Source organism: Cetorhinus maximus, chromosome 9 (assembly GCF_964194155.1).
Source record: "Cetorhinus maximus chromosome 9, sCetMax3.hap1.1, whole genome shotgun sequence".
Lineage (NCBI taxonomy): Eukaryota > Metazoa > Chordata > Chondrichthyes > Lamniformes > Cetorhinidae > Cetorhinus > Cetorhinus maximus.
The window spans coordinates 31,202,307-31,220,824 of NC_135887.1; the positions used below are offsets into that span (position 1 = coordinate 31,202,307).

Genomic DNA, 18,518 nt, shown 5'->3' on the forward strand with positions numbered 1-18,518 from the left:
GTTTCACCCCTAATATTAAAACTAGGGCAACAATTGCTTTAACTGAGAGGGTGAAACTTGAGTACACCTGCTTTAATATACAATTTCAAGTAAAGGCTGGGCAGACTGCACCATCTGCTGGCTACAAGTGGTAGGACTCTTTGGGAAGAGGGAGCAAAATGAGCATCAGAATTTGAGACAAGAATAGGGCCAGTGATTTATTGTGGTACGTCGTCCTGTGACATATCACACCAGTACAACTTTCCCTGCCTCATTTTCTATGCTGCAGTACATTAACTTTGATCAGGATGTTTCTGAATGGCTGTGTTCTCTCTCTCTCGGCCCATCTACCACTGAATAAATTTTCCAGGTGGCTAGTCTCACTGAGCTCCTTTTATCAACTCCTCAATCAAAACTGAGTTTTAATGGTGGATGTGCACTGAGCGTTTCCGGACTGTATAAGTCATAAAAATCAATTAGAAACTTCTGTCACTCTTGCATTGGCTGAGAGACAACATCGGCACTTCAAAATATGTCACTGATCCAAGTTCATGTCCAGTGGGATGAAAATTAATCAATGTGCTTTGTCAGTGCTCCTGCCTTATCTGGTTCAGGTCTTGGAAATGTTAATCCTGGCTTTATTTATCAGCCATATCTTGAGCTGAGAGGACACAGTTCCCCATGAGAAGAGGAGGGTGTTCTCCCTAGTAGCTGGATTAGTGGACAGCTGGGATTAGAATGGAGATGTACTGCAAGGATGCAGAAACAGAGATATGATCAGCCAGTGTGCCCTCGTCCTCTGGAACTCTGTCCCTCAATACATCTGCCTTGTTACCTTCCTCCAGTGATTTCAAAGCCCACTGCCCACCCCCACAACTCCTTCACTGTGTTTTTTCCCCACCTTCCAACCCTCCACTGCCTTCTTCCCTCTGGTTTAGACTTTTTATCCCTTGCCTTGTAAAGTAATGAAATGTGTTCCTTCATGTAAGGAGTGCTGTAGAAATGCAAATTTTTGAGGAATATAATTTGGCTAAGTTCATGTTACAAACTGGCACCTGTTTCAACAGTCTCTACGTGGGAGAATGCACTAAAAGTCACGTCTTCCTGTATGATTTTCTGACCTTCAGCTGTTTGTACTTCCGTTTTTAATTGGCTTGTGGGATAAGATGTGATTCCTGATTTGTCACTTTGAGCTGACGCTCTTAACTAACATGAGAGAAGCTATATTTAAAAAAAAACAGCACCCACCTCACTACAGCACTTCTTAGTCCAACCACACTGTGCAATCCATCATCGTCAATTTGGGTCCTTTCACCAACACGCGCCCCTCTGCTCATAGCTCGACAGCAGTTTTCAGGAGCAAATCTCAATTTCTACAAACTAAAATCTATCATTGTATTCTCCACCATCTCTGAAATGTTACTGATTGGATATATTTTTAAAAAGAAAATATTTGTGGGGCGATGAGTAAAGAGCTGGGACTAATTGGATATTTGTTTCAAAATGCTGGTATAGGTACAATGGACAGAATGGCCACCTTCTGTGTTGTTGTAAAATTCTTTGCTTGGTGTGCTCAGACCAATTAGTTAAATAAACTAGTCCATCTCCTACAATTCTCAGCTTAGAGTTAAGACCTGTATAATGTTGAAAAGTTTAAATCCGGATCTTTGCAAAGATAACAGAATCTTAATAAATGAATGGAGCACATCAAAATTAATAAATTAATGTAGCATCATGTAAAAGTGAACTATAAATTAATGGAACAATGAGCATACTAACAATTTAATTAATTAATAGAATTGGAGGCACGTCAGAAAATAAATGGAGAAGTTGACACCTGCTTTGCTACTTTTACTGTTGTTGCTTCTTGCTACAAACTGATTTTCATATCCTATTTACTTTAAATAGGTAATAAGTGCTTACCATAAAATTCCTGACTGTAGAGATAAGTTTAAAAAGAAAAACACAAAAAAAAAAGTTGTTCAGCTTAAAAAAAACCCTTCAGTTCACTAAAGCACCAAGTGTTATATTGCACGGTGTGGTGAGTTTGAGTACTCCTAAGTAATGAGTTAGAAAGGTTGCTGGAAGCAAAGGAGCTGGCGTGATGAACACATGATTGATTTGAGTGTAAAACTTGTCCAGCAGTTTGGTACCACTCAGATTTTGGATGAGCCCATCATCAGTGCATGAAATCTGGGGAAAATTCTAACATGATAGAGCATTGGCTAAAAGGACTCGGTTTAAAATCACTCGGTTTAGCTTCCTTCCTGGGTTGGTGCTTGTTCTTTGTTTGTATATAATGCTGCTACTTGCATCAGACAAATGTACCCCTCAGTGTGCTGGGTTGAGAGAGTCCAGGGGTTCAAGTGTAATCCTCTTGCTCTGAATGGCTTTGTTCCCGTTATGTGGTACTTTGACTCACTGAGTCATTGCAGGTGCCGAAATAGTATCCGAAAACTGGAAGGCTTGGTCCACACAGTGATTCCAGAGATATAGAAATCAGTCCTACGTTTAACAACAACTGCAGCTTTTAAGAGAACTGGTGAAAGATGTGGATTTTTTTTAATGCTGCAAGTCCTGGTGATTGAGAATGTACTGAAAGGGTGGCAGAAGGAAAGAAGAATTGAAAAAGGAAAATTTGAAGTGCCAGGGGAATGGTACTAATTGGATAGGTCTTTCAAAGGTGGATAGGTCTTTCAGAGAGCTGGCACAGACATGATGAGTTGGATGGCCCTTCACAGAATCTCAGAATCTTTACAGTGCAGAAGGAGGCCATTCAGCCCATCAAATCTGCACTGGCTCTGTGAAAGAGCATTCTACCTAGTCCCACACCCCTGCCCTATATTCCGTGACCTTGCACATTCTTTCTTTTCAGATAGCAATCCAATTCCCTTTCGGATAACTCAATCAAACCTGTCTCCACCATCCTCTCAGGAAGTTCATTCCAGACTCCACCACCTTCTTGGTGAAAATATTCTTCCTCATATCACTATTACTCCTTTTGCCTATTATTTTGAATATGTGTCCTCTAGTTCTTGATGTTCTCTTGAGTGGGACCAGTTTCTCATTATTTACCCTGTCCATACCCCACAGGATCTTGAATACCTCTATCAAGTCTCCTCTCAGCCTTCTTTTCTCCAAGGAAAACAGTCCCAACCTCTCCAATCTATCCTCATAACTACAGCTCTTCATCCCTGGAATCATTCTTGTGAATCTCCTCTGTACTCTCTCCAATGCCTTCACATCCTTCCTCAAGTATGGCACCCAGAACTGGACACAGTATTCCAGATGTGGCATAACTATTGTCTTATACAAGTTCAACATGAGCTCCTTACTCTTGTACTTAAAGCTTATAATATCTGAGGCTTTATTAGTAGAAGCATTATTAACTGCTCTGTCAACATGCACTGCCATCTTCAATGACTTTTATACATATACACCAATGTCCCTCTGTTCCTGCACCTCCTTTAGTATTTCTCCTTCTATTTTATACTGTCTCTCCATATTCTTCCTGCCAAAATGAATCACCTTGCACTTCTCTGCATTGAACTCCATCTGTCACTTGTCTGTCCAAATCACCAACATGTCTATGTCCTTTTGAAGATTATCCTCATCACAGTTGACAATGTTTCCAATCTTTGAATCATCTGCAAATGTTGAAATTATGCCCTGAACACCACAGCCTAGGTCATTTAATATATATCAGGAAGAGAAAGGGTCCCAACACTGACCCCTAGGGAACTCTACTAAAAGCCTTCCTCCAATCTGAAAAACATCCGTTAACCACTACTCTCTAATTCCTGTCACTCAGCCAGTTTCTTATCCAAGTGCCTACTCTCTCTATTCCATGAGCTAGAATTTTGCTCAAGTCTGTTGTGTGGCACTGTATCAAATGTCTTTTGAAAACCCATATACATCACATCTATAACGTTTCCCTTATTGACCACCTCTGTTACCTCCTCAAAAAGCTCCAGCAAGTTAGTTAAACATGATTTTCCCTTAATGAATCCATGCTGACTTTCCTTAATTATCCTGCACTTGTCTAAATGACTATTGATTTTGTCCTGAACTATAGTTTCCAGAAGTTTCCCTACCCCTGAAGTCAAACTGACTGGTCTGTAACTGCTGGCTTTATCCTTTGTTATGACGCAGCAGGTGATGTGTGCCAGGCAGACCAAATCCACAAGGGAAACTTGGCCATATTACAATATCACAACAGTTTTGCAATTTGTATTTATTATGAGAAGATTTGTGCACTGAATTCAGAAGTAATGAGTCTACTAACACCTTTAGAAATTTTAAAAATTAAATCAAAGCATTTATTCACAAAAGATTTCAAGCACATACATAAGATTACAGTTACTTAATACTATAACAAACCCCAAAATTGCTAATTAACCTGACTCCCAACTACACACCCTCTTTAAGACAACAGTCCAAAATAGATTTTAAATTTAAATAGATAGGCAATCCAGCAAGTTTACCACGGCACCCACATGACAGTGGAATTTCAAAGGCTTTTCTCCAACTGTGGTTACTGGACACAGCAGACTTCTGCAAATGTGGCTGGAGGCTTTTTCCCCCAAGGCTGTTTTACACGGCCCTTTTAGATCTTACATGGCCCCCCAACATAGCCTTCCATTCTTCTTTATCTCTCTCTTTAATCTGTAAATTCCATTGTTCCATGTGTCTTTGGAAATTTACTTTTCCCATAATATAAAAATCTTTCTTGTAGCCAATATGGTCAGTGCCTTTGGGAAAAATAAACACACTGCTTGGCCTTGCTAATCTTGTTAGTTATAAACATCCTGTCATCCCTTTGAAACTTAAACAACCCCTTCACTTATCTAAAAATGCAAATTTCCTTCACGCCCTACATGCTGCCGTCATCCATGTTTACTCATTGGCATTTCAAATGCTTTTTACACCTAACTTCCTTTGATAATTTCAACTTTGCAATCTATCTGACTCCAATTCAATTCAATCACACACAACCATACACACTCACACTCAAACCTACATTACAATAAACCACAATAATATTGTGAAAACTATGATAGTTTCATGAAACCTTGCACCCCTTTTCAAACAAAGGTGTAACATTTGCAATTCTCCAGCCCTCTGGCACTGCCCCTGTGCCTAAGGAAGACTGGAAGATTGTCACTGGTGCCTCTGCAATTTCCACTCTCACTTCCCTTAGCATCTTCAGATGCATCTCATCTGGTCCTGGTACCTTAACTATTTTAAGTAAAGATAGCCTTTCTAACACAACCTGCTTCTCAATTGTAAATTCTTCTCATGTACCAGTTACCTCCTCTCGACCTTCGGCCTGGGTAGCATCTTCTTCCTTTGAAAAGACAGATGCAAAGTACTCATTTAATACCTCCAGTGTTTCTCCTGCCTCCACGTGCAAGTCCCCTTTTTTTTGTCCCTAATTGCCCTACTCTTTCTTTTGCCACCCTTTTATTATTTATATGCTTATAGAAGACCTTGGGATTCCCTTTTATGTTCACTGCCAGTCTCTTTTCATGCTCTCTCCTTGCTTCTCTTATTAGTTTATTCACTTCCCCTCTGTTCCTTCTATATTCAGCCTGATTCTCCATTATATTTTCTACCCGACATCTGTCGTACGTGCACTTCTTCCTTTTCATCTTCACTTAGAACCATAGAACACTACAGCACAGAAAACAGGCCATTCGGCCCTTCTAGTCTATGCCGAAATATTATTCCGCTAGTCCCATTGACCTGCACCTAGTCCATAACCCTCCAGACCCCTCCCATCCGTTTATTTATCCAATTTATTCTTAAAATTTAAGAGTGAGCCCGCATTTACCACGTCAGATGGTAGCTCGTTCCACACTCTCACCACTCTCTGAGTGAAGTTCCCCCTAATGTTCCCCCTAAACCTTTCCCCTTTCACCCTAAAGCCATGTCCTCTCATGTTTATTTCTCCTAATCTAAGTGGAAAGAGCCTACTCGCATTTACTCTGTCTATATACCCCTCATAATTTTGTAAACTTCTATCATATCTCCCCTCATTCTTCTACGCTCCAAGGAATAAAGTCCTAACCTGTTTAATCTTTCCCTGTAACTCAACTCCTTAAGACCCGGCAACATCCTAGTAAATCTTCTCTGCACTCTCTCAATCTTACTGATATCCTTCCTGTAGTTAGGCGACCAGAACTGCACACAATACTCTAAAGTTGGCCTCACCAATGTCTTATACAACCTCACCATAACATTCCAACTCCTGTACTCAGTACTTTGATTTATGAAGGCCAGAATGCCAAAAGCTTTCTTTACAACCTTGTCTACCTGTGACATTCCATCTGCCATTTTCTGGCCCATTTTTCCAGTTGGTCCAGATCTCTCTGCAAGCTTTGAAAGCCTTCCTCGCTGTCCACAACACCTCCAATCTTAGTGTCATCAGCAAACTTGCTGATCCAATTCACCACATTATCATCCAAATCATTGATATAGACAACAAACAACAATGGTCCCAGCACAGATCCCTGAGGCACACCACTAGTCACACACCTCCAGTCTGAGAAGCAATCATCCACTACCACTCTCTGTCTTCTCCCACACAGCCAATTTCAAATCCAGTTTACAACCTCTCCGTGGATACCAAGTGACTGAACCTTCTGAACTAACCTCCCATGTGGGACCTTGTCAAAGGCCTTACTAAAGTCCATGTAGACAACATCCACAGCCTTTCCTTCATCTACTTTCTTGGTAACCTCCTCGAAAAACTCTACAAGGTTCGTTAAACACGACCTACCACGCACAAAGCCATGCTGACTATCCTTAATCAGCCCTTGGCTGTCTAAATAATTATATATCCGATCTCTGAGAACACCTTCCAATAATTTACCTACTACTGACGTCAGGCTCACTGGCCTGTAATTACCTGGTTTACTTTTGGAGCCTTTTTTAAACAACAGAACAACATGAGCTACCCTCTAATCCTCCGGCACCTCACCCGTGGCTAAGGACATTTTAAATATTTCTGCCAGGGCCCCTGCAATTTCTACACTAGTCTCCCTCAAGGTCCGAGGGAATATCATGTCAGGCCCGGGGGATTTATTTACCTTTATTCCCTGTAAGGCAGCAAGCACCTCCACCTCTTTAATCTCTATGTTCCATGACACTACTGCTTGTTTCCCTTCCTTCCTTATACACTATGCCAGTTTCCTGAGTAAATACTGATGCAAAAAAACTGTTTAAGATCTCCCCCATCTCGTGAGGCTCCACACATAGACGACCACTCTGATCTTCAAGGGGACCAATTGTGTCCCTTACTATCCTTTTACTCTTATTATACTTGTAGAAACCCTTCGGGTTTACCTTCACATTATCTGCCAAAGCAACCTCATGTCTTTTTGCCTTCCTGATTTCCTTCTTTAGTATTTTCTTACATTTTCTATACTCTACAAGTACCTCATTTGCTCCTTGTTGCCTATACCTGCTATACAACTCTCTCTTCTTCTTAACTAGATCGCCAATATCCCTTGAAAACCAAGGTTCCCTATGCCTGTTAACTTTGCCTTTAATCCTGACAGGATCATGCAAACTCTGCACTCTCAAAATTTTGCCTTTGAATGCCTTCCACTTACTGAAAACAACTTATCCCAATCCACTCTTCCTAGATCCTTTCTCATTTCCACAAAATTGGCCTTTCTCCAATTTGGAATCTCAACTCGAGGACCAGACCTATCCTTATCCATAATTAGCTTAAAACTAATGACATTGTGGTCACTGGACCCAAAATGCTCGCCTACACATACTTCTGTCACCTGACCTGTCTGGTTCCCTCTATATATTGATTTAAAAAACTTTCCTGCACACATTTGACAAACTCCAAGCCATACAGCCCTTTTACAGTATGGGAGTCCCAGTCAATATGTGGAAAGTTAAAATCTCCTACTATCACAACTTTCTGTTTCTCACATCGGTCTGCTATCTCTCTACAGATTTGCTCCTCTATCTCTGTCGTCATCCAGGGCACTCTGGATTTATTTATTCTACCTTTCTCCTTTAAGGGAATATACCTTGACATTGCTTGCAATACTTTTTCTTTGAAGACAGCCCATTGTTCAGACACCATCTTTTTTCACTCGATTCTCATTCTCATCCCATCGAAGTTGGCATCCCCCCAATTAATTATCCCTGCTCTGGATTGTTCCTTGTCCTTTTCCAAGGCCAGCCTAAACCTTATGATACAATGGTCACTGTCTCCTAAATGCTCTCCCACTGATATTTGATCCACTTGGGCCAACACATTCCCCAGAACCAGGTCCAACAGTGCCTGACCTCTCGTTGGACTGGAAACATACTGCTGCAGAAAATGATCTTGTACACACTCCAGGAACTCGTGCCCCTCTTGTCCCTTTGCAATATTCCTATCCCAGTCCATATTTGGATAATTGAAGCCCCCCATTATAATTACTCTATAATTCTTGCACCTCTCTCTCATTTCTTTGCAAATTTGTTTCTCTACATCCCTTACACTAGTTGGTGGTCTATATACTACACCAATCAATATCATTGCACCTTTTTCATTCCTTAGCTCTAGCCAGAGAGATTCTGTCCTTGATCCCTCTGGAACATCCTCTCTCTCTAGAACTGTAATGCCATTTTTAATCAATACAGCCACCACCGCCCCCCCACACACAGACCCCCAACCCCCCCACCCTCCCCTTTCTTCCTTTTCTGTCTCTCTTAAACATCTTGTACCCAGGAATATTTAATGCCCAGTCCTGCCCTTCTTTGAGCCAGGTCTCAGTTATAGCAATAATATCATAATTCCATTTCTCAACCTGTGCCTGTAGTTCACCAATGTTATTAACCACACTCTGTGCATTCACATATACACACATTAATCCTAATTTAGGCTTTTTTACTTTCCCCCTTACTCTGACCACATCCAATGACCTAGTACTACCTCCCTAATTCTATCAAAATTCAGTGTTGTATGATTCTGGTAAATGCCTTAGCGTTCTTCACAGGGAGATATCTGAAGAGAGAAAGAGGGGGCTTTTGAAGATGGGGAGTGGGATAGCGTGGCAAAAGAGTTTAGGGATGGCGTTTGTTAGGGATTGTTAAACGGCTCAAACAAGCCACTTGAGAATGATGCATGCTGATGAAATCTGCTGTTGAGTGTCTCTGAGCAAAGGTGTGCTCTCAATGTGTTCTCTATCCTCAGTGATGCTTGAAAGTGCAGGCTGATTACCCCACCCATTGCCCAGACTGACTGCCCCTGTTCTAATTTATACAGAATGCAGAGGTAACGAAGCAAATGACATTGTTTCGTCAGACGCAGGAGGACATGGAGCAGGTGAAGAAGGAGCTAGAGGAGACTGTGCATCAACTGAAAGAAGATATTCAGCAGAAAGTGAGTGAAGCAGCTGACCAGATCAAAGTGCATCAGAAGAAATCCCTATAATGCTGCCTGATCTCAGGACCTTGTAGCCTCAAGTTGGTGCAGTAATTTCAATCCAGTTTAACCGGGAGACTGATCTTGGATCTGTTGCGCTGCTTCTGTGGAACTTTTTTTTATGCATCTCCTTTTTCCTCTCTCCATCCCTCATGCTGGGGTATATTTCTACCCAGTATTTTTTATTCCCTGATACCTCACCAACTGGCCATCCCTCCCTAACTCCTCCACCCCTTGGACACACTCTTCCTTTACGACGCTCCTTAAAACCTATCTCTGACCAAACTTTTGGTCACTTGCCCTAACATTATCTTATGCAACTCAGTGTCACATTTTGTCTGATAACACTCCAGTGAAACACCTTAGGATGTTAAAGGCATTGTATAAATGCAAGCTGTTGCTCACAAGTGAGCATGGACAGGAAGTGTTAGCAGGATCTTTCACCTATAGCCAAGCCCAATCCTGTCCATACACAGGCAGCCCTGGCAGGGGCTGTTGGATAGTGATTTGGCTGGGTGCTTTTCTGGTGGGTAATGGACCATTTGATGGGGAGTTGTGTGAAAGGGAAGGTTTTTTTTTTCCAAGACTGGGACCTATCTCTTTTGTAGGCTTTTCAATTCCTTTAAAACATGTGAAATCACACTCAGCCCGATGGCTTTCTCGCTGATAAATTTCTCTTTTCTGAAACTACAGGCTCAGGAGCAGACTTGTGTCCTAGAATCCCTGCAGAAGGAACTCAGATCCAGGAATGAGAAGCTAGAAACTCTGAAAAACTCACATGAGGACTCTCAACAGGTAAGATGACAATTACCAACCTCCAAGCCTAGAGGCTGGAGTCAGGAGCTTCTTGCTTCGTTTGCTTAGTCCAATTGTGATCTTACTAGACAAGAAAAAAGGTTTAAAATGATCCAGACCATGGCTGTGTGGAACTGGGCCATCCGAACCAGGGGATCCCAGATTCGATTCAGAACTCTTATTGCGTTACCTGACCTTAGATGGGGCAGAAGTTGAGACACTGTAAGCAACCTGAGCATCCAGGGTATGAAAAAGAAAAATCGACTAGATTGTTGCTCCTGGTCACCGCATCTGCTGAAAAACCTGAAGTGTGCATGGGTTGAGTGAGGAGAGGATTAGTGTTGGACGTGATGTTACGCATGGTCAATTTCCCTGATAACAGTTGTAATTTAAAGTGCCAATCTACACCCCCCGCCCCCCCCCACACACACACACACACACACACACACACACAGTCACCCCACCAGCAGTCACTCCCAAAAAGGGAGACATGGGTCAGATGTAAGGCAACGGCTTAGTAGCAGTGATTCTCTCACTGAGATTAGCAAATGTGCCCTTTTGGTACGTCCTTAGTTTTTCTCGATGTGATTTTTTTAATTTCTAAAATCATCACACATCTTACCAAATAGAAGATGCTCTTATTATATTACAGAATTTTAGAAGACACGGAAGAGTTTCTTCAGGTGACAGTCACCCTCCTGTTTCCCCAACCTTGCAATACAGGGATTGGGAGTTTGCTGTGTGAGGAGTGGTGGGCAGGAGGGAGACTCCTTGCTTCCTGAGCACAGCAGCTTTAGCTTCTCCAGTGAGCTGCATTTTAAGCAGAAATGTACAGATTGTATTCAAATTGCTGTCATTCATGTTTGGAGAATCATTTAGGGATGAAAGCCAGAGTCTGAAATGATGACCTCAACCTTTTAGTGAATGCTGTTAGTACTCCATGTGAGACCATTGTTGTGATTCTCATGAGACTGAACTGAACATGGACACCTAGCTGATAAGGTTATGGCTTTACTCCAAGTTTCAGCAGTTCTGCAGTGAGAATGATGTTTGCTGAATCAGTCTTGAAACTTGCTGTAACATTTGTGTTTAGTTTTTGTGGGTGTGTGAGGCTCCAGAATGGGGAGAAGACATAATTATTTTGAGAATGGAAAGAGGAGCATTGCAGGTGGTGGAGGAAATGGAGTTCATTCACCGATCTTTCTGATTGAAGATGGTTGTGATCAGATTGAGAGTAATCTGGATTTAATTTCATTTGTCCCATGTTGGTCAAACTATTTAATTGTAGGTATTGCAAAGTAGTTAAATGAACAATAGTTTTTGTCTAGTAATTTTATTCAGTTAACAGAATTGTAGAGTATTTCATAAATGGTGAGAGATTGGGAAGTGTTGATGCCCAAAGAGACCTGGGTGTCCTTGTTCATAAGTCACTGAAAACTAACATGCAGGTGTAACAGGCAATTGGGAACGCAAATGGTATGTTGGTTTTATTGGAAGAGGATTTGAGTAAAGGAATAAAGATGTTTTGCTGCAGTTGTGTAAAACCTTGGTGAGACCACACCTGGCGTATTGTGCACAGTTTTGGCCTCCTTACCTAAGGAAGGATATACTTGCCATAGAGGGAGTGCAGCGAAGGTTCACTACACTGATCCCTGAGATAGTGGCATCCTATGAGGAGAAATTGGTGAGGCTGGGCCTGTATTTGCAGGAGTTTAGAAGAATGAGAGGTGATCTCATTGAAACATCCAAAATTCTTATAGGATTCGACAGGGTAGCTGCAGGAAGATGTTGCCCCTGGCTGGGGGAAGGGTGGGGTGGCCTAGAACCAGGGACACAGCCTCAGAATAAAATGTGGGCCATTTAGGACTGAGATGAGGAGGAATTTCTTCACTCAGAGGGTGATGAATCTTTCAAATTCTCTACCCCAGAGGGCTGTGGAGGCTCTGTCAGTGAGTATGACTGATATCAATAGATCCAGAAGATCAGTCATCTAGCTGAATGGCTGGGGAGCTGAATGGCCTACTACTGCTCCTATGTTCTTGACCCTTCTGTTTCTTTATGAAAACAGAAAATGTTGCAAACACTCAACAGGTCAGGCATCATCATTAAGGGCTAAAGACTTAAAATTATGAGGACCGGTTGCATATACTAGGTTTATATTCCTTGAGTGTAGAAGATTAAGGAGTGATCCAATTGAGGTCTCTAAGATGATTAAAGGAGTTGACATGGTAGATGGCGAAAAGCTATTTCATCTGTTGGGGAGTCCAGATCAAAGGGGCATAACCTTAAAATTAGAGCTGGGCCTTTCAGGGTTGATGTCAGGAAGCACGTTTGCACTCAGGCTTGTGAAATCTGGAACACTGTCCCCAAAACACTATCAAGGCCTAGGTCAATTGAGAATTTCAAAACGGAGATTGCTAGACTTGTTAGACAAGGGTATTAAGGGTTATAGAACCAAGGCAGGTAGATGTAGTTAAGATACACATATGCCATGATCTAATTTATTGGTAGAACAGGCTTGAGGGGCTGAATGGCTTACTCCTGTTCCTATCTTTCCTAGAGAGAAAGAAACTGTGTTTACATTCCAGGTCTATGGACCTTTCACCCAAATGTCTGTTCTTTTACCCTTTCTACTTGGCACGAAGTTAACGATAGAATGCAAACTGAAATGCCATTACAGCAATGTAAAAATGGCTAATCAATTGTTGTTAATAATTGCAAGTGTGCTCGTGTCATTTGCTTTATTGTGATATACGCAGTACTGTGCAACATAACAATCTCTTTTTCAAAACAGGGCAAATGAATTCAACAAATGACCTTTAAAAACAGATTAAAAGGGATTGAAATGTTAAAAACATTCTGTGGAAAATATAGGTATATTTTATTCAGTTAAGTTCAAAATACTTCCTCACTTTGTTTCTCCTCTCCCTGCTAGGCAAGTGCAGTGATGGCATCAACAATTGAATCCCTGACGTCAGAAAAGAAGGCATTAAATGAGGCCGTGGATCAGAAGGAGAGTACATTAACTGTACTACAAGATGAGTTGGAGCAGCTGAAGGAGGCACTCTCAGCAGAGAGGGACAGTACTAGCCAGATGGTTGAGGGGCTGCAGAATCAGCTGAATGAAAAAGTATGCATTGAGTGGCTCTGGTCAGGGTTCATGTATCAAAAGAAATTCAGTGTCTGATGAATATCTGACAACAGAAACACACACACTCAGTTGAGTCGCACACTGGGATAAATGGCCTGCTTGTGACTATGTTGCTTCTTTGGATGGATCTTTAAAATCCACCAGAACAGTTTAAAATGTTACCCAAAGGATAACACCTCCAGACAATGCAGCACTCCCTCTGTACGGCACTGAAGTGTTGACCGAGATTGTGTGCTGAACTATTCAGTCGTGAGAGTTATACTAATTGCACCAAACTGTGTCTCAAGATTCCTCTGCTCCGTCTCCAGTAATTTTATATAAACCATCCAGATTACCACTCCCCACACTGTGTGTCTGTGTGTGTGTGTGTGTGTGTTTCTATTGTGCTGTGTAACTGGACTGGGCATACATGCTTTGAATGTACCATGGTGGTTTCACGTGTTCTCTGTTCTTTAGGAGAACCACGAGCAAGCTCTGGAGAAGCAGCTACTCGATGAACAGTTTGCTCTGCTGTGCTGTGCGCTGGAGGAGGCAGAAGGAATCGTTCAGGATGCACTCAGCAGGTTGGATGATCCCCTTCATGTTGGCTGCACTAGTTCTGCAGGTAAGTACAGAAAGCTAGAGGTGATGAGGCTGCTCAGGGTTTGAACCAAAATGTAGTTTAAATAGCTAATAGTAAAGATCTGAATGTAAAGTAATTTTGAAACTTAATTTATATGGAGGTTTGAGGTAGGAAATAAATTGTTTTCACATTTGGGTTTCAGGAGGCAGGAAACACATACTGGCCAGAATATTGCCCTTCTGCCACAGTTCAAATGGAGCACAGCAAGACCATCTTTGGTCCTCATTACCTCAGGAAATCTTGACACTACTCAGTATTGCTGAGAAAAGCAGGAACTACTGAAAGCCTTCTGAGCTAATGCTATCAGTTGACTAAAAGCAAAATACTACGGATGCTGGAAATCTGAAACAAAAACAGAAAATGCTGGAAAAGCTGAGCAGGCCTAACAGCATCTCTGGAGAGAAAAACAGAGTTAACATTTTGAGTCCGTATGACTCTTCTGTTTTTCTCTCCAGAGATGCTGCTGGACCTGCTGAGTTTTTCCAGCATTTTCTGTTTTTGTCACCAATTGACTCTCTGGTTTTATGGAAAGCAAGAATCCGAATTCACCCTTTCATAATGTTGATGGTTGAGAGGTAGACAGTCAGGGCAGAGGCACTGAAAGCTTCTGATCTTTCTCAGGCAAGTGCCTCTCCTTGTGACCTGCTCAGACAGCTTGCACGACTTTGGGAATTGTGTGATGCTATGTACTGGAATATCCGGGTGTGGTAGCACAGACCAACCACAGAGCTGTGGCAGACTGGCGAGTCAGGAGACAGACAAAATAACTTTGAAAATTCAATTAACTGGTTAGCAGTAAGCAGCACCTGTCATTGAACTGAAACACTAGAACAGTGAGAGGTGAGCTTTATCCCTTTCGGTCAGGAACAACATAAAACAGTAACTGCACATTACTGTCTTTAATTGCATCACTGTTGGGATACTCAGCTCTTGCTCATAGAAACGGGTGGAATCAGGAAAGCCATTCTGAATGTCTGCTGGAAATGAACTCGGTGAATTTGGTAAAAATTAGAGAGCACGGTCAAAGGGTCAGTTTGCGTGAGTCTGTTCCTAGCATGGTGCCTTGCTAGATACAAGTGTGAGTTGGAGACGGGGTTATAACATGATGGAGAAAATACTGTATCACCCGCTCCCATTTTGTGAGGCTGTATACCAAGAACCTCACCTTGGAAAATTACCCTGGATCTGTAAGGGTGGTATGATTTACAGAGTCAAGGGAGAAAATCACTGGGGATCAAGCCCAGCTCTTCACTATCCCCAGGTGACACCTTGTTGATGCCACACATAATATGGTTGATGTAGCTTTACTCAAATTAGTGAGAGAAACGTATAACCTACCGGGACCCTTACTGCAATCAATTCCTTCCTGCAGATTATCTTATCACGAGAGGTCAGACTGCGCTGGATTCCCTCAACAGGCTACAGGATGGACACACAAAGTATCTGTCTGACAGATCAGGTAGGAGCTAAAGAAGTAAATGTATAACAAACCAAACCAATTGCAACTTGCTGTGTGAGGTGTGACCTTGTTTAGACATTTAAGGATCGATTTTAAATCCCTTTGACTGAAGCAGATGTGAACCTCATTAATGCTTTGAAAACAGGTTCTATTATATCAGCAGGATTCATTTTAGTTGTCAACCATTGAGCTCACTCAGAAGTATTGGGTCTGATTGGTTTTAAAACTGTAATCAGAAGAGGTTTTTAGGAGGGCATTCACTCAGATCATTGCTATCAGTTTACTATCATATTATTTGGTTGTTTACGGGGATTTCGCTTTCTTGAACTTTTATTCTGATTCTACACCCTCAGCAATTACCAGGCTTGAGATCGGTGCCAGCCTAGACACCAGTTTGGTTGCAGAAAGAGAAGTTACAAGAATAGAAGCAGCAGTGGGATCGTGGGGATGGGATGCTGTGCCTAAGTGTTGTAACTACTCCTGAGCGTATGAGGAGCCTTTTTTTGCTCCAGACAGGATGTCACTATGGCGTAGTGGTATTGTTGCTGGATGAATAATCCTGAGACCCAGGGTAATCCTCTGGGGTTCGACTCCCGCCACGGCAGATGGTGGAATTTGAATTCAATAAAAATCTGGAATTAAAAGTCTAATGATAACCATGAAACCATTGTCGGTCAATTGTTGTGAAAACCCACCTGATTCGCTAATGTCCTTTAGGGAAGGAAATCTGCAATCTGGCTGGACCCACAGCAATGTGGTTGACACTTAAATGCTCTTTGAAATGGCCTAACAAGCCACTCAGTTGTATCAGGCCGCTACAAAGTCTCAAAAAAGGAATGAAACCGGATTGACCACCCAGCATCGACCTAGGCGCTGGAAGCAACAAACTCAGTGGCAAACTCAGTCCGTTCTACAAAGTCTTCCTTACTAACATCTGGGGGCTAGTGCCAAAATTGGGAGAGCTGCCTCACAGACGAGTGTCAGGAAGATATAATAATGTTATTGGAATTTATTGTAAAATAGTGGTACCTGTGCCTATAAGTCTGTCTGTGTGGATTAAAGGCAGCTGGTTTGAAGGCTTTGATGTATTAGAAGATGAGCTAGGTTTGAAATGTTAAATAGGTAGACATAGGGTAAAGAGAACATTTGCATTTTTAAATAAACCAGACTAGATTAATTTCAAAGGAGGGGTGAAATGTGTCACCTAGCCAGGTGAAGTTCAGAAAGTGTCTTTATTTTTTCCCAAAGATTACTGGTAAACTTGGTACTATGAGAGATTTTTATTATTGGAAAGGTCAAGTCCAAAGACATAGTGAAACAATGGGAATTTGCATTCAAAGGGGAAAATATGTATAAAGGAGCGAAGGCTGTGAGTAAGGATATGCATTTTAAGATCTAACAAGTGTGAAAAGCCTTCAGCTTCTACGCCTCAAGCTGCTGCCCACAAAGAACTGAAGTTAAGGAAACTCACTTTGAACTGGATTTTCCTCGGTATCATGTTTCTTTGCCAGGGTCTTTTAAAATCTATGTGTCTTGCTGTTACCTTAATGGAGGTGTAACTGGGAATCAGATTATTTAGGAGATTTAGAAGTAGTTATAGTAGTAATTTGTAGACCTATGTATGTGCTTAAAACCATTTCTCTTATTAACAAATGTTTAATCTAGTTTTGTAAAAACCTATAAGGCTCGGTGGTCTTATTACAACTGAATTCAAAGCCCACATCTTGAAACATAGAATTTGAAAAAATAGTTGTGGCTGTTGTCTCCAATTTCCCTCTGGGATTTGAACAACTCAGCATTTACCATCGGCTGTGCCATAACACTAGTCAAGCAACAGCCTGACATAGTCATCCTCACGGAATTGTATCTTACAAATAATGTCCCAGACACCACTATCACCGTCCCTGAGTATGTCCTGTCCCACCATCACCGGAGGTGGTGGCACAGTGGTATACAGTCAGGAGGGAGTTGCACTGGGAGTCCTCAACATCAGCTCTGGACCCCATGAAGTCTCATGGCACCAGGTCAAACATGGGCAAGGAAACCTCCTGCTGATTACCATATACTGCCTTCTCAGTGCTCCTCCATGTTGAGCTCCACTTGAAGGAAGCACCGAGTGGCAAGGATGCAGAATGTACTCTGGCTGGGGGACTTCAATGTCCATCACCAAGAGTGGCTCAGTAGCACCACTACTGACTGAACTGGCCGAGCTCTAAAAGACATAGCTGCTAGACTAAGTCTGCGGCAGGTGATAAGGGAACCAACAAGAGGGAAAAACATACTTGACCTCATCCTCACCAACCTGCTTACTGCAGATGCATCTGTCCATGACAGTATTGGTAGGAATGACCACTGTACAGTCATTCTGGAAACGAAGCCCTGCCTTCACATTGAGGATACCCTCATCATGTTGTGTGGTACTACCACCGTGCTAAATGGGATAGATTTCGAACAGAAACAAAAATACCTGGAAAAACTCAGCAGGTCTGACAGCATCTGCGGAGAGGATTACAGTTAACGTTTTGAGTTTGAGGGACTCGAAACGTTAACTGTATTCCTCTCCGCAGATGCTGTGAGACCTGCTGAGTTTTTCCAGGTATTTTTGTTTTTGTTTTGGATTTCCAGAATCCGCGGTTTTTTGCTTTTACTTTAGATTTCAAACAGGTCTAGCAACTCAAGACTGGGCATCCATGAGACGCTATGGGTCATCAGCAGTAGCAGAATTGCACTCGAACACAACCTGTAACCTCATAGCCCAGCATATCTCCTACTCTACCATTACCACCAAGCCAGGGGATCAACCCTGGTTCAATGAAGAGTGCAGGAGGGCATGCCAGGAGCAGCACCAGTCATACCTAAAAATGAGGTATCAACTTGGTGAAGCTGTAACACAGGACTATTTGCATGCCAAACAGCAAGTAGTGATAGACAGAGCTAAGCGATCCCACAACCAATAGATCAGATCTAAGCTCTGCAGTCCTACCACATGCAGTTGTGAATGGCAGTGGACAACTAAACAGCTCACTGGAGGAGGCGGCTTCACAAATATCCCCATCCTCAATGATGGGAGAGCCCA

At 42.1% G+C, this 18,518-nt stretch overlaps 1 protein-coding gene across 6 annotated transcripts in view; it reads left to right on the plus strand.

Annotated features, from left to right (window-relative positions):
• The window catches only part of hip1 (huntingtin interacting protein 1), a 299,671-nt gene that overhangs the window by 252,557 nt on the left and 28,596 nt on the right, over nt 1-18,518 (plus strand). For all 6 annotated transcript variants that reach the window (XM_078548458.1, XM_078548462.1, XM_078548459.1 and 3 more), the window contains 5 exons: nt 9,257-9,373; nt 10,109-10,210; nt 13,146-13,340; nt 13,818-13,965; nt 15,356-15,442. In XM_078548458.1, coding sequence (XP_078404584.1) covers nt 9,257-9,373; nt 10,109-10,210; nt 13,146-13,340; nt 13,818-13,965; nt 15,356-15,442 — 649 coding nt within the window. The remainder of the gene's footprint in view (nt 1-9,256; nt 9,374-10,108; nt 10,211-13,145; nt 13,341-13,817; nt 13,966-15,355; nt 15,443-18,518) is intronic.